This window comes from Platalea leucorodia (genome assembly GCF_965183815.1).
Source record: "Platalea leucorodia genome assembly, chromosome: 6".
NCBI lineage: Eukaryota > Metazoa > Chordata > Aves > Pelecaniformes > Threskiornithidae > Platalea > Platalea leucorodia.
Genome location: NC_138828.1, coordinates 28,164,536 through 28,188,507, shown reverse-complemented (window position 1 = coordinate 28,188,507; position 23,972 = coordinate 28,164,536). Strand labels below are relative to the sequence as shown.

The following is a 23,972-nucleotide window of genomic DNA, read 5'->3' as shown; positions in this document are numbered from 1 at the left end:
TGGTCTCGCTTCTTCTCAGTCAAGAAAATGGACATACCAAGCTGTTGCCAAAGAAAGCCGAGACCGATGTTCCCCTGCTGCTCTGCTTTGGTTACTGCTATTAATTATGCACAAATTCCTTGAACTTTCAAGGGTTTATGGATATCTTGATGTCCTAGTTTCATTTCGCTGGCACTTATTAAACTTTCAAAGGACTTGCCTGCCTCAGGTGGTCTTTTCTTCTTCTGATTTGGAGCTCTATCATTACTACTGCGACATGGCAACAAACAGGGAGCCCCGAGGCAAGCAGAGCAGCTCACCCCACAGAGCTCAGGAGATTAGACATGATAATGTTTACTTGTGCAATGCACACAACATCCTGTGTGAGCAAAGGGCTGGGGCGCGCAGCCCGGGTTCCCCAACCACGCACTGTGACTACCTGCAACCAGCTCAAGCCATAATCATGCCGATCCTTCTCCGGGAATGCCTGCAAGGAGGATGGCGCCGAGCCCATACCGTCCCACCTCCCTCCCGCGCCTGGCAAGACAGGCACAATCTCTCTGCAACTCCTCTTGTGTAACAGAGGACTGAATCCAGCCCTCAGTATTTTTAGATAGCAAACTGAGCTGAAATACCTTTCATTACGCGAGGCGGGTTGCCTGAATTGGTTGCAACCAGGTGTGCGTGGAGGCATCACGTAAAGTCAGTCAACACACCTCACACAACCAAGGGGAAAATTCCCAAATGGCTCAGCCCACAGTTTTGCACAGGAAATCCAATGGAAATATAGCACCACTTTTCTTCTCTAATTGTTTCCTGTTTACATGAAATCCAGCATTGAAGGGACCCTATAAAGGCAAACACCGTAATTGCTAAGGGCTGTCCGGGTTAATCAGGTCTGCAAAGAGAGGTCCAGGCTATGCCTCAAAGACTGTCCTCTTCTTCTCTTTCAAATTCTCTCTGTCCTGGACTCAGAGGAAGAGGTTTCAATATAAAAGGCCCTTTTCTACCAACGATTAAGCACATTTAGGTTTAGCCATCTTTACACTTGGGAGCCATGAGGAGTGATCAAAAAAGATTAGACAGAATACAGCGAATTCCTTCTGGCCTTGCAGGAAATGGCAGCTTGAAGTCCTTTGCAAAGAAGCTAATTTTCTAAGCCTTTGAGATGTTGACCAGGAGGCTTTGGTGATTTTTTTTTTCCTGGACTCATTATCCAGTCTTCCTGCTTATTTCCTAGCTATTTTAACTCCCTAAACTATACTGAATTGAACTAAATCTAATACTGAATTATGTAATCATCCTAACAACAATTAAAAAATCCAGAGCCAGACGATTCATTCATTATGATCTTCTAAAGTGACTTCAAAATTTGCCTTTTGTGAAAACTGTGATTGACCCTAAAAACATCCACAAACCTGTGATTTTTCTCTCCCCACATAGATACTGAAGGGCAGAGAAGAACAGATGGATCTCTGTGCAGTTCTGCGAGCAGGGGACTGGGGAAAGAGCACCCAGTGTCTATGTGAGTTTGCAGTTGGGGTTGTCCATCGTTCTTCTACTGATAGATGGTAAAGAACAGCGCTATTGTAATTCTATATTGGGTACTCCAGTCTGGTCACACCAACCTGTGCAGGTTACTGCATTGCCTGTTGTTACTGAGGAATAGCTTATGTAAAAGCTAAGATATGATTTTATCACCTTCTAAAAGGTTACCATTTAAATACGGAGCTAAGTCTGTCTCTACACTTAACTCTCATGCGAAGTCCCACGCATCCAGATTCCCACACATCATGTGTTGAAGTTTCAATGCTCTCAGGGACTTGGCTATCTGATTGTACCTTATTCGATCTGTAGGAAAACCTTTGCTTTGGGAAAAGACTGCTGCACCTATATTTGGTCTGCTATGTCTGTTGTACAGTTAGGACAGCGATTATGGTCCCATCCACAGAGAGCAAAAAGAAGAAGAAGAAAGCCTTGGCGTCTCAAGTAAAATTATTACTTTATAACTGAACAGTAATTGTATTAGAGATTAGCTGTTAGTAGAGAAAGTACGACTTTACCCACAGAATAACCTAAAGGCAATGGTGATCTTTCTTTGGAGAGCTTTTTCTGCAAGGTGAGAACATTTCACATCTCATTAAAACCTGAAATGGTCGTGTGCTTTTTGTTTCTGGAAGTCTGTACTTTACGCTTCACTTCCTACTTATTTGACTTAAAACTTGGTCCTGACTTATGAATCTACCTGCAGAAAAGCATTAAAGTGAAATGCTGAAAACTTTGCTACTATATTCCAGCCCACATTGCTCCAATGGCACAGGTTTAAGAATTGTTTTAGGTCTCCCAAATTAACCTCTTACCAGACTTGGGATGGTTACCCAAGTGACACCAAAAATGTACTGTCATAATGTATTGCTGGAGAAGTTACAGAATAAAATTATATAGAAAAGAACAGTAACAGTGGTGGTTCTACATTTCACTTGGAAAAAGTAACCCTGAAAGGTTTGAAACCTTCTCTGAATTCAGTGAAATGAACTTATCTGAACTTTAAAATGTACAGCATGTTGGGATTTTAGACCCAGCTCACATTCACTGTAAGAGATGAATAAGAATCAAAATCAAAGATTTTCAACATTCAAAAACTCTAGTATAACTGAACCCTGGGCCTCAATCTTTCACTTTGTGCGTGCAGATTTGCTGGATCTTCATCCTGAGGTGAACTGGAAGCAGCTCCCAGAAGTCAGCAAAAGGGTACCGCCTCAGGCAGGACCACAGTCCAGGCTCGTATCGAATAAAATGTGATGCTGTAAAACACAGAGTAAACACAACGCATAGCAAAGCGGAAACAGGGGTTTAGCCCCATGTGTCAGTGACTGCAGGTGCGCTAAGCCTCTACAAAGCAATGCTTATTACATTTGCTTTTGAGCAGTGCCATAAAATTGAGACACTGAATGGTGCTACTCAAGGGTGGCACTATTTTCCACTCAAGGGTGATAAAACGATGTTTGTCGTTAGTGTGATTGCAGCCTACAGGATAACACACTAACCATTGGTGAGGAGTCCAAATACAAACATACTTATTTACCTAACTTGGGTTAGAAATAGGATTACCATTTAAGTACATTGCAATGTCTACCGGGATAAGCTATTTCACAAAACAGTTACCTAATGGCACAACTGGACACCTCTCTCCACAAAGCCCTGGACACTTTACAGAAGTGCTTATTGCTTTTGTTTACAAGCCAAAGATCAAAAGATGTTTTAAGCTAAACAGATCATAACTTGAAAAAGGCGAGGAGCAAGCCAAGAAAGTCATACGGACGGAGCACCGACACCAGGAACCGAAGACTCCAACTTTGGTTAGATGGGTTTCATCATATACGCCTTAACCACTGAATTTAACCAGTGAAAATGCTGTAGCCGTTCATGAACTAATAAACTGCCAGGAAGAATGCAGAGGCACACCAATTATGGCATACTTGTAAAAAAACAAAATTGTGTTAATATTTGCAGAAGAACAAGTTTAGTACAACTTCCGCAAAAACTGCACAGATCTGATGGAAAATAGCCGAACCGGTGCTTCCACTTGGTGCAAAAGTATTTTGTCATAGTTGGGGAAGAGTTAATGAACAAAATCTGTCATGTGCAAGTACCTGGAATACGACTGCGGTACATCTGTGGGGTATCCACATCGGCACCTCCTTACACTCAAGCAGATTTAAACAGAGACTGAGAGGCATTTACTCATAAATCAGTCAAATATGTAAATCCCAGGATTTGCACACATTACCTCAAGTTATTAGACGATGAAAGCTGAACTGAGGAAGGTCAGCAGGCATTTAGTGCCAATGTACACTTAATAAACAAGAGACAGAAAAACCTGACAAAATATTTAGGAAAATCGCATAAGGATTATCTCTGTAAGAGAATCAAGTCTTTATAAGGCTTTGAATCTCTTCTCTTTTTAAGTTAGCATTCTTTTATGGCTGCTCATAGTGAAGAAGAAAACTTGTCCTATAGCGTTAGTGGAAGTTTTGCCTCAGCAAAGCGTGGCAGGGCCGGGTTCGCTAGCTGGAACACAATAGCAGAAGCATAGCAGTCACAGGTACAGACTTAAAATCTCCTTTTGTACGTGTTTCTGAAACCAACCACAAAAGGTATCCCTCCAAAGGGATGAACAGCCAATTGGAAGATGCTCTCTGATTGCTTTGCTGCAGCGATACACCTGCAATTCTGAATGAACCAGGAAATCATTAATAAACTTTACTTTAAAGATGAAACACTGATTCTATTTTTTAAATAAAGTAGATGTATATGTAATGTGCATTTACTTTAAAACCTGATTTAGAAGATCAAAATGCCTGAATCCTGGAGTACCACCAAATCCTAGATAGATTAATTTTTAATCGCTGCGAATCAGGATAGAAATTGCCAGCTAGTAGAGGGCAGATTAAACATTAATGTAGTCCAGAAACTTTGAAACTTAAAATTGAATTGCTGGAGAAGCACTCTTATGCCAAGAGAAAAGATGTTCAAACTCCACAGGAAAAAAAAAGTGGTGGCTGATACTTCTTCTGTTGTGCTGTAACCAGCTGGATGTTTCTCCCCGGGAATCTGAAGAGGGCTGGAAGCATCCAGAGCTAGGCTTTGTTTCAGTGAACAAGGTCGTATGGTCTGTTGGGCAGCTTCTCAGACCTCCTCGGCTGGTACAACGTTTTATGCCTCATTTGAACCAAACCAAATCTGTTTCTCTCTCTCTCCATCAGCCTTCCACCCAATGCCTCTGCCTGGCAGACACATATAGGCCCCCTTTTCAAAGCCAGCCAGTGATGCTGCTTACAACTACAGCATCAGGCTCCCTTCTGCAGATGGTTCTAAATTTTCGTCCAAATGCAGAGCTGAAGTCTACGTGGGTTAACAACAGCAGAAAGAAATTCATCCAAGTATCTGGGAAATACAAGTACTCTTTCAGAGAGCTGCCAAGTCTGAAGCTTTAAAACGTATCAACATACCACGTAGGCCAATAAGTAGTACTGGATTAAACATGAATGCTAAAGGTCTATTAAAGTCATTAAAATTAACTTAGCAACTTAGACTTAATAACCTCTAACTGCATTAAGATGTCTCAACACGCTTGTAAAATAAACAGCTGGAAAATCTGGCCTAACTATCCATATAACTAATATATGGATATTTCCTTGACTCTGCCCACAGCCCAAAGCATCTTCCAGTGGTACAGATCTCTTTCCTTATCGTAAACAAAAAGCCAAATGGCCAGCTTTGGGATGGGGAGGGGCTATGGCATGAAGCTGTAGGGCCAGCAGTTCGGGGGCCAACCAGGATGGGAGCAGACTTAAGGTTTCCAGCCTGCAGCGGTACTCTGGTAAGGCAATGAAGCCTCCTCCTTAACTCTCTAAAAGAGGGGATTTGAAAGTTGGGTGGCAAAGTCCTGGTTTCCATTTTAAACTCTGCACTGAAGCATCTATTCATCCCAGAAATTCATCGTGCAGCTGCACAAGGGGACATAAAAATGTTACCGGGAGCAGGTGCTGCAGTCTGGAGGCGGAGGAGAGCTCATCTGCTCCAGTACCACTGCTCACCCCGACCTGTGACAGAGTGCCATCCTGAAGAAAAAGCTTATTGCTCACCTTAGGTGACAGAAAGGAAGAAATATTTTAGTAGAGCAGATCTCAACAGAGTACACGCTACCACTTACTGATAAAGATAAGGCATCTTTTTTAAAGCTCTTGTATTATTGTCTGTTCTGGGACTGGTTTCTGTTTACTTGGGTAAAATAAATCTAAATTTACGATTTACAAATAGGTGATGCCAGATGCTCTTTGCCAGTAAATATAACGAAAATTCAGAGGAAGCTGGGATAGAGGAGATGGACTAATTTAATGTAAAACAACAGCTCTGCTCATCATTTAGTCCTCACTCAATGGGTCCAAGGTGCCAGGCACTGCTTTTGAGAATCAGTAAAAATAAGCAGGGAGAGTACAAGCACGCACCTTGCTGATAGTTTGCATACATATTTGGTCCGATACGTATTCAGCATCAGTGACAAAAATGTAAATCCAAAAGTGAGTAAAGCTGGTCACAAGTCCTTAGCATTGCCACTGCAATGCCCGGAGGGCTTTCAGAGCTTGGTTCAAGAAGCTTACAGTCATTCCCACTATGAAGAAACAGCTAACAGGAGAAGACACCAGAGAAGCTGCGTGTTTAATGCCCTCCAGCACTTACGAAAGTCACAATCAAAAATGCCAAGATTTTCAAACATAGAACGTCTGTTTGCAAATGCTAAACATCACTGATCTCACTGAACCTGGAATACTGAAATCTGCAATAAGAAACGCCATAAATACTCTTTAGCCTGAAAAAAATCAATCGTGCCTAAAAAGAAGCAAAAAGGCAGCCCTTTCCAGGTTGCAGTTCCTTAAAGCAAAGCTACCGTGCCCAGGCACTCAGAAGGGTGCCTCTGCTCAGCTGCCACTGCTGTGCGGAACCGGCGCACCGGGGCCGTAGTTTCAACGCAGGGAGGGTTTCGAAGGCACCGCCGGTGCTGGATTCTGCTCGGTGACGTTGGGGAGCGCCGTCTGTCTGCTCCCAGCCTGACACAAAATCGATGAGCAGGAAAAGGCACAGAGGGAAAAAGCACGCTTCATTCACAGCAATGCTGCTGCAAGGTGATGCTGTGTGGTATGATCTCCTGGGAACGCGTACGTAACGCTCTTTGAACCACGAGGGAAGAAGTTGTCTGCTAATGAGTTCCCTGGTAATTGGCCATGCAATGTCATTCCTTGCATGAGGACTGCTGGGAAAACATTGGACATAATCTGATTAAAAAAAACAGAAAAGAGCCTTATGTGACAGCAACTTAATGAGATGGGCTTCAAACTAGCCCTAAGCAAGCTGGACAAGAAAAATAAATGGTGGCCTGTCCAGAAGAGATTGAGGAGACAAGATAGTCTGTATCTGGGATACCCACAGACAAAATTTAGGAGCCTGGGCTGTAAACGGAAAAAACCTGAAGACATAATCGTCCTTGCATACTAACCTGGGTGCTCAAACATTTTAGGAGCATTGCTCAAGACTACTGGTATTTGAGAAGACACGCAGGAAAGGAGCCGTACCTCCTGAAGTACACGAGCACTGCACATCAAGAACAGACATCCTTTGAAGTGGCGAGAGACACGGATGCTTAATGGCTCCAGGTGAAAGATCAAAAGTGGGAAAGCAAGCAGGGCTGCCAGGGCACAGGGCTCACCCGGAGAGGAGGAGCCAGGCGAAGCCCCTCCGGGAGCACCCTAGGACCGGGGCGGGTGGTAAGCAGGGCCTTTGATCATCCACACGCCTCTGGGAAAAGCGGGACAGCGGGGACCCGGCAGCTCCGCCGTGGTTCTCAGCCATACCCGTGTACAGCTCCCACCCTGAAAGCGCTTTCAGACACAGGCTGCCTGGGTTGATGCCTTCTCCGAGTGAAAGCACGAGGCTGAATTTAAATTAATCGGTCAAAACAGTGCTGGCGAGCAGGACCTGAACAGACAGTACGACCAAATGCAGCTGGCGGTGCGAAGTCCCGGGCACCGATGCTGAGGATGGCCCTGCCCTGAGAGCAGCGTTTCACAGCCCCCCCTCCCGTGCGGGGAGGTTTCAGGCCCCTGTATTTTGTTGCTATTATTCACTTGCGGGTGAATTATATTAACGTTCGTATCCAAATGTAGATACCTCCCACTGCCACGGGAGCCAAACACAAACACGCTGATTATACAGTGTCTGGGGCACAGCCCTAGTAACAGAGATAAAAATCAACACATCCAGGGAACAAGAAAGAAAAAGGCAGTGCAAGAGTGAGTCAGCAAATGTAAGCAATATGTTAGTCAGGCAAGCGTTTCTGAATGCACCGCGAGGCTGTTCACGCTGCAGACAAAGTCACATCCCCGATAACCTGGACGACACGCCATCCCGTGGTGACGGGCCCCTCCTTTTGCAAGGGGGCCTCTGCATTTTCATACTGTTTTGGGGAAGGCTTTGCTGCAGATTTCTTCCATTGTCCCCCCCGCGCCTTAAGTCTGGGAAAGGAAAAAATCTGTGCCGTGTTTAGAAAGATGGAGATGCGAGCACGGAAATCTGGTAAAGCAGAGGAGGGCGGCTGTGCTGCTGTGTCAGGTGTCCTGATAAAGGCTGCAGGTTTCCAGGATTAGCCCGGTCACTTTGCAGGCCACGGACGCTCCACCCAGCCTGTTTACAAATTAGCCTGCGGTCTGGCTCATCCTCCTGCCAGCCCGCGTTTCCCTGCAAAACAAGTGACTTAGTGCCTCGGAGGGCCACTGCCGCGTGCCCCCGTCAGCGGGGGGACCTGCCCCTCTGCAAAGGGCCATCGGCCTGCAGCTCCGACCCTCTCCTCGCTCGGGGCACGCAAATCACAAACAACTGCACAGGGTTCAATGGACACAACTGCGGAAAGCAGTGAGTGGGAAGAAAAAGCAAGGTACGAGGCCAGGAAGTGTTATGAAAGTCACTGGATTTCAAGTCGCCAGCAAACTTATTTGCAGTTTTTCTGATCTAAATCCTGTTTTGCTGCCACTTTGAAAATGCAGACTCTAATTAACTCATATTCTTACACACTCTGGCGCCCTGAAGAGGATACTTGCTTTTGTAAATGTTATTTATAAAGCAAGAGCTATTTAATACCTGCTTAACATATATCCATAACCTTCAAAATGTCTCCTATGAGTCAACACACCCTGACTCGAACTGACATTTTTTTCCTGTTCTGTAAGGCTTTCTCCAGTGTACAGCCACTACCCCAGAGCATGGCAGAAGGCAGCCTAAGCCCCTGCCCACGTTAACTAGTTCAACACTGGAGACGGGTTGTTTTATTCTGGAAGAGGAGCACTTGCACGAGGAGGACTGCACCTAAGCCAATCTCTGGGAAACAAGCCCTTTTCAATTTAATCTTCACGCTTTCTAGTGATCCCCCACATGTTACCGTTTACACCATAGCCACATACCGCATTTACATCCTCTTCATTGGTATTCCTGCAGGAAGGCCGTGGGATGGCGGCTCATTCCGCCTTCAGCAGCACTCATATCTGTGTCTGAATCAAAGCTACGGCTAACGCTAGAGCCACCTCATGTACTCATGCACAAAAATTTACATCCTCTTCCCATTCAAGTCACAGGCGTGCCTCCCATTGACTTGGACAAATCCCAGACGCCAATTTTAATAGTGAAGGTACTTGGAGAGTCTGTAGTCCTCCGGACGGGTGCCTTACTCACTCTTTGAATGAAGCAGGTTGAGCAGGATAGTCTAGGGACCAGACCGCAGGGCGTTATCATAGCAGACTGTGAGATCCAGTTAGAGAGGAATGTTTGTCTAATTCACAACTCAGAGTATTTGTCCCCACTCGCACAGCTAGAAGGAAACCGCTCAGACCGCATGGATGCAACATTCTGGGCACACAAGCCACGAGCAGCTCAGCATACGTGTTGTCACGGGTACCAAAGGACACATCACCTCCGCGCCATGCTGTCTCCGGGACTGCTTTCAGGAAGGCCACGCAGGCAGCCTCCGGGAAAGGCAGCTGGAGCAGTTTGACGATTTACCGCCTTGGTCGGTCCCTTCCGCGCCGCTACGGGAGCTGATGGCCCCGGGAGAAGTCAAGACAGGCAGCCCTGGCGCAGGCGGCTGGTTCACCTAACTATAGCAGTGGTTGCATCTGCATGGCACAAGTCAAAAGTTCAGCCCCGGGAAGCTACTCCAGTGCCAGCAAACTCACGGCAACCCACCTTGACATCACCCCTTGTGCAACGTGGGTGACAGGGAGGCTGTCCCTGCTGCCTCCCAGGCTGGCTGACATTCAAGGGGCAGAATTCCATCCAGCAGCCAGGGAGAACGCATGATGGTACCAAGTTTATGTCTGATGTGCTTTGGCTTACTGTACATGCCATGGGTGGCTCTCAAAAAGTGCCGGGGACCAAAGTCTTGCTTTCTTTTAATGTCATATAGGACTTGGGAGCTAAGAAGAGAGACCTCAGCTGAAAGTCAGTGGAACTGGTCATTCTAACCTGGCAAGACTTCCAGTTGCAATGGCTTCGGGCAGCTCTCAGAGCAGCCCTGGTAGCTGTGCAGATCCACCACTTTCAAGGCATCCCTCGTGTTGTTAGAAATGTTTCATTATAGAGCTTTGTGTCATTAAAGCATCTAACTCACCAAGAATGTGACTGTGGGATTCAGTCTAGACCCTAGCCAAGGGCAAAAAGATACTAAAATACCGTAACTCTCCATAGTAATACAGTGAACACAAGTGTCCCTCTTTCAAGATATACAGCTGTTTTAACAACACAAGAGCTACTTGAAATTCCACCGAGTCAAGACTCATTCTTGAAAACTTAAACAAGGCAATGGGATAAAGATGTCTGAAGCCAAATTCAGGTCCCCTGTAAACAGATACAACATGATCTAGTTTAATGGAAAGAGGCCTGCTCTCTGCCAGCAATAAATATGGATTGTAACTGAGGTCATCAGGATGCAGCCTATGAAGACAAAATGCTAGAACATAATCATAAAAGAAAAGTGTGGGCAAGATACTTGTGGTCTGTCAAAAGCCTCCCTCAATTGTATATGCCATTTTAATTGATGCAATTCAAAACTGCTCACCGTACTCGCACGAGTTCATCAAGATAGACCAAAGGACCGCCCTCAGTATCTTTCATACTTTGCATGCCTACCCTGAAGCCATCGGCATTTCATTAGGGAAGATGCTCCATGACACCACAACAGCTGAAGTCACGGGGACCAAGGCAAGAAGAGCGTTTGGAAAGCCTGAGGTCAAAATCTGCATTCCCAGCTTTAACGCTGATACATGATAGATACTAACAGATCCTTTTTTGTTATCCATTTTTCATCTCGATCAAGGGCATGCTACTACAGAAAGCACAGGGAAGAGTTCTGCTCGTTCACCATAGAGTAAAATGCTGTGGTATCTCTTATAATTACTATTTCTCCCTAATCTCTGGATTGCCCATATTATCAGCCTGGTGTGTATTTTTCCCTAAATGTAGACACAATCTCTTTTCTCTTCATATTCTTCTAGCATCTTTTCCAATTATTCCATTTACAGTAATGATCATTTCAAAATATGTGAATTGTCATAATCATTTTACGTACCAGATGCTACATTACATTTAGCCAACACATACAAGTTTAGGAACTAAACCTCTTACATTGAAGCCAACAGAAGTTTTACTTAGACTTTATTTAGGATTTTTCCAGCTAATGACTGGAAAGTGGCTTTTAAAAGAGAGGCCTCTTTTATACCAGGGTGAGATGAGGGCTGAGGAAAGCTACAAGCAAGCACTCTTCTGTTATTGCCCTATTGCAGAAATCAAGGGCCAAGCGACTTCATCAGAAGGTGGCAGCAGGACTACCCCAGTGCAGTACTTTTCCTGCTCATCCGAAGACAGCTCAGGGCCAGGCCCGCGCTGCCCAGCTCCACCAGCCCAGCACCAAAACGCACGCCAGCTGCTTCCCACTGCGCAGGCTGTTTTACCTAAGTGCACAGGGCTTCCCCAGCCACCCGTGCTGCCGGCTTGACTGTTCCTAAATGGGAAAAAGATATACAGAAAATGAAAGAGGGAGGGGGAAAGGGTGATGAAAAGGAAGAATAAAATAGGTATCTGGAAAAAGAAGAAAATGCATGGTGGGGCAGAAAGGAAGAAGGATGGTTGGAAGTAACTATGGTCCAGTTTGCTCCCTGGAGTCTCCCTCTGTTCAGTGCAGAGAAGGGAGGGATGCAACTTATCTCTCTCAGCTCCCTGTTTCAGGATGCGATGACTCAGACACCTTACGTAGCAGGCGTCTATGTGTGGTCAGACAAATCCCATCACCAGTGCCTGCAGGGTGCTCAAAGGACTGAATGAGTGAACAGTAATATAAACCGGCTGTAATCACCAAATACCAGGATCCCAGACATGCAAACCTCCCGAGCAGGATCAAAAGATGTATGTGGAGGAATCTGGGAAAGGCATGCACTGTAACTGCCATCCTTATACAGGGGTACCATCACACAAGGACCACCTCTCACGAACACCTACGGCCAGGTTTTCAAAATGTTTCTTTCAGTAAAACATTTTCTTTCAGTTCCTAACAAGCATGAGCATCCTGGGTACAACAGCCTTGTGAGAGTCTGGCTCTAAGTGTTGCAATAGGAACACCTGGAGTTGATCCTATCTTTCAAACTAAATTTTGAAATTTGTCCATGATGTAAGCACTGAGTAGGAGGGGAGCTCTTGGAAAATGCTGGAAAGCTTGTAGGAAATTGTTAAGAATGAAAAAAATACATTTCAGACGTGATATTAGAAGTCGGTGAACGAGGACACATTAACTGAGGATTAATTTCAGTGCTATAACATTATTTTTACCCATGGTGTTTGGCTGTCTGGAGCTGCCCTCCTTCCACTGGGACAGATGCAAAACTCCGCACTGGATCACAGAGACGGTGGCAATGTAGCTGCACAGATCTGGCTCTCATAGTCCAAGCAATAGTTTATCTAAACCTTTTCAAAAATAAGAATGAGTTTTGTCTGCCTGAGGTATTACTAGTCTTAAACTAAACCCACAAGCTGTTAGGGACAAGACAAAGTTTCTCATAGCATTCATGGGCAGCACCTTGCACGGGGGGAAGCTCATCTAGCATTAGACTCCCAGAAATGCTGTATGTTGGATTGCTGGGCATTTTCAGCATGAACTGCCAATCCAAGTAAGATTTTAAAATAACGGATTTAACTCCCCAGTATTTACAGAGTTCTGAAACAACAAATAATGATTTAACAAAATAAACTGATGGTCTGTGTCCACAGAGCCATTGCAAGAGGGAAGGTCGCTTCCAGACAGTTCTGGCATGACTGGTACCAAAAACAGTATTTTCTTTATCAGGCATGTGATCAAAAAAGGGTATTTAAGCACACAGGAGCGATTAGGTCAGATCAAAGGTTGAACTAGGTCAGTATCTTGTTTCAGACAGCGGCCAATAACAATATCTTATGAAAAAAAGTAACAGGGCAATGCCCTCACAAAATACTGTAAAGAAAACATTATGCATCTCGAAATACTTCTACGTGTTGAGCAGCCTGTTTCATCAGGGGTCTGCAATCAATGCTGTGCACTCTCATGAGCAGTTCCACTTAGCACATCCTCACAGCTTCAGCTTCTACCTAGGAAACGCAGTGAAATCACCACCGCGTTTTGCTGGCTTTGGGTCAGCTGCCCATGAGCACGGAGATGCCCCCGCACAAGGGCCGGGTCCCCATCCACAGCTGGGAGAGGGGACTCAGCAAGCCCCCCTGATGATGAGACCTTGAGGTCTAAGATGGGCCGGAGCAGCCGTCAGCCCCAGAGCTACCATGTCAATGGAGCAAAAGTCTTCGTGAAAGTGAATGTAGCTAATGAAGACAGGAGGATCTAGACATCACCGTGGTGTACAAAATAGCTTGGAGTTTTCTGCTTGGCTGTCAAGCCAAGGAGGATGAAGAAACAAGAAGTAAGGAATTGAAATGTAAGGTGTCCACAGAATTTCCTGCTAATAACCAGTCCCTCTCTTGGTTCTGACCTGGAAGATGTGAAAAAGGAGTTGGACAGCCAGCCACTCCGGGTAGAACAAAAAGGAAAAAACCCAGAACTTTCAGCTGCCTGGAGATTTCGTATGTTGAAACCCACAAAATTCCCATTAATGTTTACAGAGGACTTGCACTCAGCAGATGCACAACAGGAGACCAGAGGGAAAATGCCCAATTAAAGCTAAAAGTAAAAATACATAAGGAAAAAGCCAGACTTTGTAAATATTTGTTAATAAACCCACTATCTGAATGGGACAGTGCAACAACTTTGGCATCCTGCTTTTGTTTATACTTGGGGGACTTCACTATCATCTTAAGTACTTCTTAATGGTTCTAAATAAAAAATAAAAGAAGGGGGAGAAAAAAAAAAAAAGAAAACCAGACAATTTTATTAGCCAGAAGATCAGACTCCTCAATAAGATCATTCTGGTGTTTTTACTGAGATGAACTTGCCTCATTGTTTCTTCCCCTTAAAATGTTAATTGGCACTCCCTGGGATTGCTCTTTCCAGGTGTAGTCATACTACTGATGGCTGAAGACATACAGGGCAGATATTTGTCCTTAATAATGCTCTTGATTGACCTTAAGTTTTATGTCCAGGCATAACTGAGGCCATCAGATATCAAAACCAATGCATTCAGTTTGAGGAGCTCGTAATCATGGATGATGTCCAATTCATTTTTCACTCAGTTTGCAGCCTTCATATGCTGAAATGAGTTGTGAACAAGTTTTTAAAATTCTGTTTAAAAGTTATCATCAGAAGATGCTGAATAGTCTTCAGTTATATTGGACTATTTGAAGGACAGTTCCTTCCATAAATTTGCAACTAAGAATGGTCTGGGCTTTTGCAGTTTAATCCCATGATATCAACAATAAACTGCCTTGCCTTCGATATTACAGCAGCTCTTCTTACTCCTCGGTTACCACCATCAAGGAGACAAACTTTGCCCCACATCCCTCGCAAGAATAGAGTATTCTTCAGTGCTAGTACAAGTGTAAAGCTGCATAGTAATACTGTAAGATCATTATGATTTCTGTACTGTTTTAAATACTCATACGGGTCTTACCACGTCAGGATCACCTTTGTACAAGTCCCCAGGCATGAGGCAAACCGTTAGCTTGCATCACCCTCCCTTCTTCCCCACTCTGAATACCAGCTCTTCCCAGAGAAGGTCAAGGACTGCTCAGCAGTTGCAAGATCTGTCCATCATTTCACCATTTCATGGCATGTCTGCCCTGCAGGATCTGGGTCCCTTCTCTAGCCAAACTGAGGTCATGTTGGTTTTGGAGTCCTTCCACCTTGCTGCTGGTCCATAAGTAAGACTCGTGGCAACCAAAGGGCAAGATGTCCTCAGAAAAGTCAACAAGACTTGCAATTGAAGTTTTGTAATGGAGCACATAGTACAAGGCACGCAGTGAAAGGTAGCATCAGCTACCTTTGCTACTTCGGATCCGAAAGCAATAACCACATTGGCAAACCCTGCACAAGAAGTGACACAATTTTCTCCTGGAGTTAGCCTGGGTGCAATCACAGCCCCACTGTTTCCCGTTCTGCTGCCGGCTTGCCTAACACTAACCTGGGTGTCCCTGCAGAGCACCCCACTCGGCTGCACCCGCCTCCCCCAGCAAACCCAGCCCCAGGGGACGGGATGCTGTGACACGAACAGCAGCAGCATGGCTTGCAGTAGCAGCAGTTCTGGGATGCGTTGGTCAGGGCTGGGGCACCACTGTGCTAGGCGCTGCGTAGACACCGAGTAAACGCAAAACCCTTCTACTCCAACCCGGGACAAGGCTCAAATGGGCTGACAAAACAGTTGGCAAGGAAAAAAGTATTGGGTAGCAGTACGCGGGTAAAATGGTTATACAAATAGCTCACGTTGATATAGTTGAGTCAGTGAAAAGTTTATTTTACATTTTAGCCAATGCTAATTTAAATTTTAAAATAATAATATGTTTTAACCTCTGCCCATTTCCATTAAAAGAAAAAGCACCTAAACTCTCTCTTAATTAAGCTTTCCAAAAAGTGATTTACGTCATCTTGCCTTGTGCAGTCCCAGTGGACCCTGTACTACAAAATCATTCTCAAAGCAGCAGAAAGCTCCATAAACACCAATAAAAGTTTACCCTTGAAGCAAAAACAGAAACCCCAGCTCTGTACCCTCCAACGTCTCCAGCTCTGTACTGACACCACCTTTGCAGAGAAGGGCCTATGCATTCCCCATCAGTCGGTCCCCCCTCCCTGGACCCCCAGCGCACCAGGGGTACCAGCCCGCCAGTGCTAACAGTCATGAAGACAGAAATACTACAGGCTTTCCCTTACAAATTTTTCCCCTTTTTTATCTCTATATTTATGGCTAAGAGTCAGCAGATCAAAGTTAGCTGAAAAGGGCTTGGGATAGACTCTTGAGCAAGGGGCAGAGACCGCGCAATGACATAAAGGAAGAAAAAAAGTACAAAACATCCTTTTATTCCCAGTACCGCTATAGATGGCTGTGGAGAAGAGACCGACGGCAAACGCAGCGCATAAATTTGAGAGTTAAATACTCGGCCAGACCTTTCTCTGCTGAAACCAACGGGAACATGACCATGTTTGACTTTTTAAGGAGCAGTAGATGTACTGGACATGAATGCTCACTGCGGTTTCAGCAGGGGGGTCAGGGAAAAGGCCAGTTATGTTAGGCATTGCAGAAAATGGAGTAATCGAGACCCCTAATCACACAATGAGTTACATGCACCGATCTCCTGCTCATTCTGAGCCCCATTAAAGGGCAACTTCTACCAGCACAGAGTTCAGTAAAAGACCAGGATCTAAAAAATTATTGTAGCCTGTCTACAGTGCTTCTCTTATCAGATTACGGACAACCTGACTGCACGCATTTGAGGGAGGAGGAGAATATGGAAGCTGTCTCCACGTAAATTTTCTTCACTGCTTTTAAAGAAGACATTTTTTAAAGATTTCTAGGTTGCAAGGGACACACGCACGTAGTTTCCACCTCAGCTAAACTAACAGGAGGAAAAAACATGCCAACCTAAATAACAGTGGCTCATCATCAAGGTATGATTAAAAATTGGCAATCAGGAAAGGAATGCCGCTGCGGTGCCTAGGAAGGGCCCGGAAGCACGTGCAACCTGACAGCAAAACAGCCAACAGCAACTCACGTGCCGTCGTACAAACTGCGGTCTTCTCGGCGGGGGGCAATGACCTTGGCCAAAGACGCACTTTGCCCAGGGTGCAGAAGGGCCCACGGAAGTTAATTTCAGGTTGCACTTTTGCCAGGACTGATCAAGTAGAGATGTTACCACGTAACCGAAAGGATATCCGCCTCGTGCCGCCCCAACAGCCCTAACACCACATCCTTGTGAAGCTACGGCTTGGCGGACTGGAAAGTTGGTCCAGCACGCAGGGTGCCTCCTCCCACCCACTCCACGTGGATTTAACCAGTGAAGGATAAAGGTCGGTCTGTCTGTCTCTGCATGGGTGCCTGTATCCACAAGCTAGCAGAAATAGGCACAGAGGTGAAAATACCATCTTCCAGGGGAAAAGCTCCCTGCGATTCAACAGGGCCAGGGTGTCTAGAGAAGGAAGGAGATAGGTGGGCACTTTGCACCCCAGTCCCAGGGGAAATCAGCTTCTTCCCGTCGCTCCTTTGCCCACCCACAAAAAGCACCCTCTCTCTGGGGGTTCACGCTACCACTTGCTGCTCAGCCTGTGCGTGCGCAAACACCCCTCTGCTTTCACAGCGTATGCCTGGTTGAGGATACGAGCTACTTTTTCAAAAGCGCCAAAACAATTCAGCGTCCCACATCTCATCCCAAACCAAAATGCTCCTGAGTGTCCATATTCACTTTTGAAAATGATGGCAAGCTCCTAAATTACTTCTTGCTCCATTCTTACAAGTTTATTATTCCCACAAGCACATGGTGTTTCACGAAGCAGAAGAGAGAGCTTCGCTCTCAGAGGCTTAAAAATTAATGAAGCAACATGATAAGAGATGTGTTCATACTCTAAGGATAGGGTGAGCTAAAGGCCAATGCCTATGCTTCAGTGGTAGGCTGAATCCAGAAGACACTGATGTACTTATCTTCAGGATGACATTTTTGTGCCACCATCTTTTTTTTTTTTTCCAAGCACCCCCACAGACAGAAAATACCTAAACTCTGAAAGGACATGAACTGTTATTCCCCATCATCTCCATCCTTGTATTTTCAAGGAGCCAAAGCCCTGTGATACTCCAATATTTTGCTCAGAAAGGCCTGCAGGATGGAGGAAAGGCAAAGGAGCAGGTATCCTCTAATCTCTGCAGCACCAAAGCTGCCGTGAACTGGTGGCCCTGTCAGCTTAATGGCCAGTTTGCACAAGAGAGCAGCAAAAAGGCCCTCTGGGGGATGAACTGTGGTGGCAGGCTAAAGTCTTGGGCTGACTGGTTTTTCCTCAAGTAAAACAGTCTCCCTGTGGTAAAGAGCAACTCATACATCTTCCCTTTGAGTCCTTGCCGTGGCACAGAGAGAAGGACAGGGCGACTGCAGTGTCCCCTCCACATCCTTCACTGGCATTTAGCAAGAGCTCAGGGGGGAGAAAAAAAAAAAAAAAAAAGTAGTGATTTACATCAGTTTTTGGCTGCCACGCACGTACGCCTGGAGAGATACAGCACAGCCTCTCACTCTTGATTTCTGCATGAGGTAAGAGCAGCTTAAGTGGATGAGGGAAGCTTGTTCTGCATTTAGGAAACAAACTTGCCTAGGACAACGGTGCTTGTGTGAATTATTTAAAGGCAAGCGCATTTTCAAATCCAAATTAGTTGACCCTCCGCTCTTCCACATCCATCTCCAGTTTTGAGCAGAAGGAGAATTACAAAGGATAGATTTCTCTCAGCATCAGCTGCACTTTCTGTCTCTCGCCACGTAAAAGTTTCAAGTAACAAAAGGTTACAAATAACTTCCTGCACCAGGATGTTTTTTTCAAATACACAAACATTTATACTCATGTGAGGTCTACAAAGTTAATTGCAGAGTCCAGTTTGAGTTGCCAGTGCCTTTTAAAGTCAAAAAATGCCCAGCTGCCCTTACACAGTGCTTCCCTCTTTACTGAAAGCTCATTAACAAAACAGCCACTTTCTGTAGCAGAGCCCCGCAGCATCTTTGTGGAATAACCAGCTCCGCTTTCATCCTGCTCGTCCTCCTCCGCCCCGACTCGGCTCCCGCTATTACCTGCGAGCACGCTGACGGCTGCCAAGGGTTAAACCTTGGCTTTTCAGCGAGAAAAACAGGAGAGGAAAAAGCCAGGGAAGGTAAAAGAGAAGGGATGGAGGGGAGGCTGCCCGAGGGCAGCAGGCTGCAGGAGGGCAGCGGCGCTAGGGGCAGGGATGGCCGGAGCCCTGCAGCAGCCGGCGGAGCAGCGGAGGAAAAGTTTCTGTGATTTTAGGCAAGCCCTCGCGTGACATCATCTCGCCCAGATAATCTCGGCGCAGTCAGCACAGGCCTCCTGCTTCCCCATTGGCGAGCCCCTCGTCAGCAGACATCTGAAGATAATTATTATTGGCCAGACAATTATAACAGGAACAACTGTCACTTCGTGGTGATGCCCGAACCTGGCGCTCTGCAGCACGATGGAGAAGGACCCCGGCGGTCACCGCTCCGTCCATGCATTTCTGTCACTTTTGCTTTCCTAAGCACCGGCTGGTTTTTGCTACCTCACTGGCTGCAGCTGGGAATTGGGATCTCAGCGCTGCAACCCTTTTTGCTGTATGGCTGACTGAACTGCGAATTTTCTGCAAAACAGTAATGTATTTATTCACAAGAAATAAAGGACTAGAGCTGCATTAATTCTCACGCAGCAGTTTAAGGAAAAAAAAAAAAATCTTCTGCAGATTATTTACTTCATCCCTCTTCCCTCTTTGAAGAGGTTTGGGAGGTGGGGCTGGGAGAGTTTGATTTGAGAAATCATTTTAAGCAATTATTTTAATAAACATTTGACTTAATCCTGATCTACTGAAATCAAACCTCCCACGGTCCGAGCATGGTAAGATCAAAGCAATACTGTATCTTATATCAAAAGCTACCTACCTGATGGCACTATACGTAAATGTACATCAACAACAGCTTTCCCACAACATACAGCGTAAGGAGTTTCATGAGAGTAAATGGACCTGGTAGTTCTTTAACCTCCTCAAAACCTGCCATTGCTTGTTTAGGGAAGACAACTAATTGGTGGCTCTCACCCTCAGAGACCAGCAGGCTGCAGGTCTGCCTTTGCAGCCTGCAACCTCGCTCTGCCATTCCTGCCTCCCTGCAGGAGAGCCAGGCAGTCTGGGGGCTATACCATAAGGGCGTGCGTACACATAAAGCCAAGCATTCAGGGAGGCACAAAACCCATCAGCTTGTAAGTATCAGCTTATAACTATTCATTTTTCCTCTGTGTCAAAACAGTAGCCTCTTTACAGCACTGCTAATCTAGGCCTAGGCTCTAAAGAGGTCCCAGAGCAAGGCACATTGCAGGATGGGGGCCTCCCTAAAGCGAGGCAGGAACATCTGGAATGAAGCAAGAAGGACCTCATTCACTGCCGTTAGACCAATTCGCCATCAGATGGGCTCCATTCATGCCAGCCTCAGAGGGATGATTTCCAGGGGCAGATGGCAGTGAGGAAAAAAACACTGGGATGGGGGTGTGCTGAAGAAAAGCCTGGGTGTCAGCCATCGGTGAGCGCAGAGAACATGCATTTGGCCCAGGGAGCGATGGAGCTTGGAGCAAGCTCGGAGGACAGAGGCAAAGGAGGGGAGAGCCTTGGCTGAACAGAACCAGCCGCTTCATTCCTTGCACCACAATCCATCCAGACCAACCATACCAGTACCTGGGGGTATGCCACTACCCCTAGGCTTTGCGTTCAAGCTTTTCCAGCTTTAGGCTTACCCAGTTATAATTAAAAAGGCTTGTCAGTGCTTTAACCAGCTCAGAACCCAGAGGGTATGTGAAGGGATTCATGTCCTGCCTCAAACTGGGCTACGTCTTCATATGTGACCTAGCCAGACACTAAAGACGCTTCTCAAAATCCAAAAGGCAGGGTCAACTCCTTAGAGCCACTTCATCCCCCCTAACACCCTACAGCCTTTTTTTTTTTTTTTTTTTGGCCTTGTAAGGTATCAAGAAATATTTCTGAGACGGAAGTAAAATAACAAATGCCACACCTATAGAATTTGTTTACCTCCATGTTAGGCGTTGTAATAATATTGCATCCTAATTTAAATGGCGATTACAGTATAAAATCCTGCCACAGTCTTTCCTGAAGCAAGCCCACTTAGTCCATCTTCCCGCCTAAAGAACGAACAACCATGTTTATCCCTAAAAACTACTACTTAACAACCTCATCTTAGGACGCTCTTACGTTAATGATGTGTACATTAAGGCTACGACTACAAAGTCAAGAAGCCACGCATTGCCACTGATGTCTCCGTAAGCAAACCTATCGTGTCATCCTCATATGAAGTAGAAAAGCCTTCTTGCATGGCTTCTTAGCTGCTGTATTTTACCAGTTAATGTCCCCCGCAAAATCCAAGTGCTGGAACAGGACCTGCTTCATTAAGCGAGTAAATTTGCTGAAGATAAAAACACACAATTTAACCTGAAACTCGGAAGAATCTTCAGCAGCATTCTCAGGAGAAGCCTGCCACGACAGAGACCTCAGGGGGCACAGCTCCGTTTCGTTTCCAGAAACGTTCCCGGGCCACAAGCAGATTGCTCTCCTCCTTTACTTTCATGTGAATCAAAGGTACTAATTCATCAGCTCCCTTAAAGAAGGCGAAACTAGACTGAAAAGCGTGTGCGCAGGGATCATCGTGTCTCTTTAGCTGTACAGCAGCAGCATAAAACTGATGGTCTCCTCCTTTGAACCTGGGAAGTGGGAGCCTGACGTTACAGGAGTCCCAGCTGGCGATCTCTGCAGCACACTGAGACTGCCCGGGAGATTTTAATAACACTGCTTAGCATTTATATAGCACCTGACATCTTCGAGGCACTCAGCAAACATTACCTAAGTCATCAAAGTGCCTCATGAGGGCATTTTGGCATTATTACCCCCCAGGCTCCCGGTCTTCCCCTGCTGGGGAAACTGAGGCCTTGGAGAGATTATGTAATGTTCCCAAGGTCACGTCATGAAGCACTGGAGAGCCAAGAAGACAGAGCAGTCCTGGTTCCCAGTCATGTTCTTTAATCTAAACTGCGTCTCTCCTGGGTTATTTGGCTATTATACACACTCGGGTTCACCCCCTCCATCCTCTTTTACCAGTTTGTCCTATTCTGATGCCAATTTTCTTCTGGAACATGGACAAAACAGGAAGCATCCAACACTCCCAGCCCAGGAATATCTATGTGGTCTCCCTTCTCCTGAAACATGAGTGACACCAGGCACCCCACAAGAGCTAACGAGCTCAGCTGCAGGAGAATGGAGGGAGACATACACACACTTAAATAGCCATTTCAATTATACTGCCCTTAGAAGTCCCCAGACGAGTCACTGGAGGATTCTACCAAATCCCTGCCTGAGATCCACCTGGGATCCGGGACCATTCTGCCCTGCAAATGTAGGCACCAAAGCCTGGACCCAGAGACAGTCCTATCCTGCCATCATCACACGAGGGTGGCATGGGGAAGGTTCTCACTCGGGAGATACGGGGATGAGGGAGCCCGAGCAGGCAGGCGGCACCGCCGAGGGAGGGCACGCAGGCAATGGGAAAGCTGGGGGCAAGCTGGGGAGAGAGACCACGGGAGCAGCAGAAAGGGCAAGACTGGGCACCAGGCAAGGGTGGCCGGGGACGGTGCAGCACCCGCGTGAGTGCGGGCAAGGCGTGAACAGAAGGCCAGCGCAGGCAGCCGAAGCCAGGACGAGGAGCGGGAGGAAGGTGTGGGTGGGTGTGATGGAGAGGGGGACCCTGGCCCTGAGGGCGCCCCGGGGACCAGCGGGAACGGGCAGGGGCAGCTGCGGCGCTCCCTCCATCGCTGCCTCCACGCTGCCGGCCGAGGCCCGGGACCGGGGATGCCCCCCCCGGGGCGGTGCGGGGCAGCGAGCGGGCTCCCGGCGGGCGCTCCCCTTCGGCGGGCAGGGCCGTGTGCGGGCCCGCGTCCCGCTGCGCGGCCGTGAGCCTCCGTCCCGGGAAGCCCCGCCGGGTCTCTGCGCAGCCCCCCGGCACGGCGGCGCCCGCCGCGCCTCGGCTCGCCCCGGCTCCCGGGCCGCACGCACACGCCAGGAAAGTTAATAGCCGCGTGGCTGCAAATGAAGTTTGATTCGGAGCCGGGGGAGGGGAGGGGGAGGACAAGGGGCTCCGCGGGGAGCGCAGGCAGAGGCGCAACTTGTTTCGCCGGGCGCGGGCGGCGGGAGGGCCGGGCCGGGCCGGGCCGGGCGGCAGGGGAGGCCGAGGGCAGCGCCGGGGCACGTGTGCGGCTGGGCGCCGCCGGGCCAGCCGGAGGGCCGGGGCACGGCGGGAGGGGGCGGCGGCGCCGGGGCTCGGGGCCCGCACCGCGCCGCGCCGCCGGCGGGGTGCCCCGGCCTTGCGTAACCCGGCGGGGAGGCGGCGGGGCGGCCCCCGCCCGGGCGCGCAGGTAGCGCCGGCGGCAGCGCCCGTGTGCCCGCGCACGGCGGCGCCGAGCCGCGCCGCGCCGAGCCGAGCCGCGCCGCACCGCGCCGGGCCGCGCCGCACCGCGCCGGGCGGGCGGGCGCGCACCCGGATGGGCTCAGCGCCTCCCCGCCGCTGCGGGCGGGCGGGCGGGCGGGTGGGTGGGTGGGCGGCGGGGCCCGGGGGCGGCACTCACCAGTTCTCCTGCATCCACTGGATGGCCGCATGCTCGTTGAACTGCTTCTCGAATTCGTATTCCTGCAAAGTCAACACTGACATGTTCATTGGCCCGGTGGCTGCGGAGCCGCTCCCCGCGCCGAAATGCTGCCTGCCGCCGCCTCGGGAGCCGGGCCCCTGCGCGCCCGCCGCCGAAGAGCCCCCGCCTCTGGCCTGGCCCGCCCCGCCTCAGCGGTACCCCGGGTTTAGCATAGCTCCGCTCCCCTCCGCGCCTCTCCTCCCGGGCCCGCCGGTCTCCTCCTCTTCTGCGGCCGCCGCGCAGCGCCCGAGGGCGGCGCGGTCTTAGTGCCCGCCCGCCGCCGCCGCCGCCGCCGCCCGGACACCCGCCCCCCGCCGCCGCCGCCCCTCGCACACCCCCCGCCGCCCCCCGGCGGACGGCGCCGCTCCGCACCGGGGCTGCGCTTCGGCCTGGCACGGAGGACCACCCCCGTTTCCCCCTCAGGCCGTCAAAAATAACTACGAAAATAGGAGGCCCCCACCCCTGTGTTGAATCGCTCCCGCAGCGCCCCGCGCGCCCTCCCGGGCCACCCGGG

The 23,972-nt window shown here is 48.1% G+C and overlaps 1 protein-coding gene across 1 annotated transcript in view; it reads right to left on the bottom strand.

Annotated features, from left to right (window-relative positions):
- Window positions 1-23,487, bottom strand: part of ELOVL6 (ELOVL fatty acid elongase 6) — a gene marked incomplete at both ends in the record, with an annotated part of 74,914 nt that extends 51,427 nt beyond the window's left edge. Inside the window, one exon of the mRNA XM_082315541.1 lies at window positions 23,399-23,487. Coding sequence (XP_082171667.1) covers window positions 23,399-23,487 — 89 coding nt within the window. The remainder of the gene's footprint in view (window positions 1-23,398) is intronic.
- Between the last annotated feature and the right edge of the window lie 485 nt (window positions 23,488-23,972).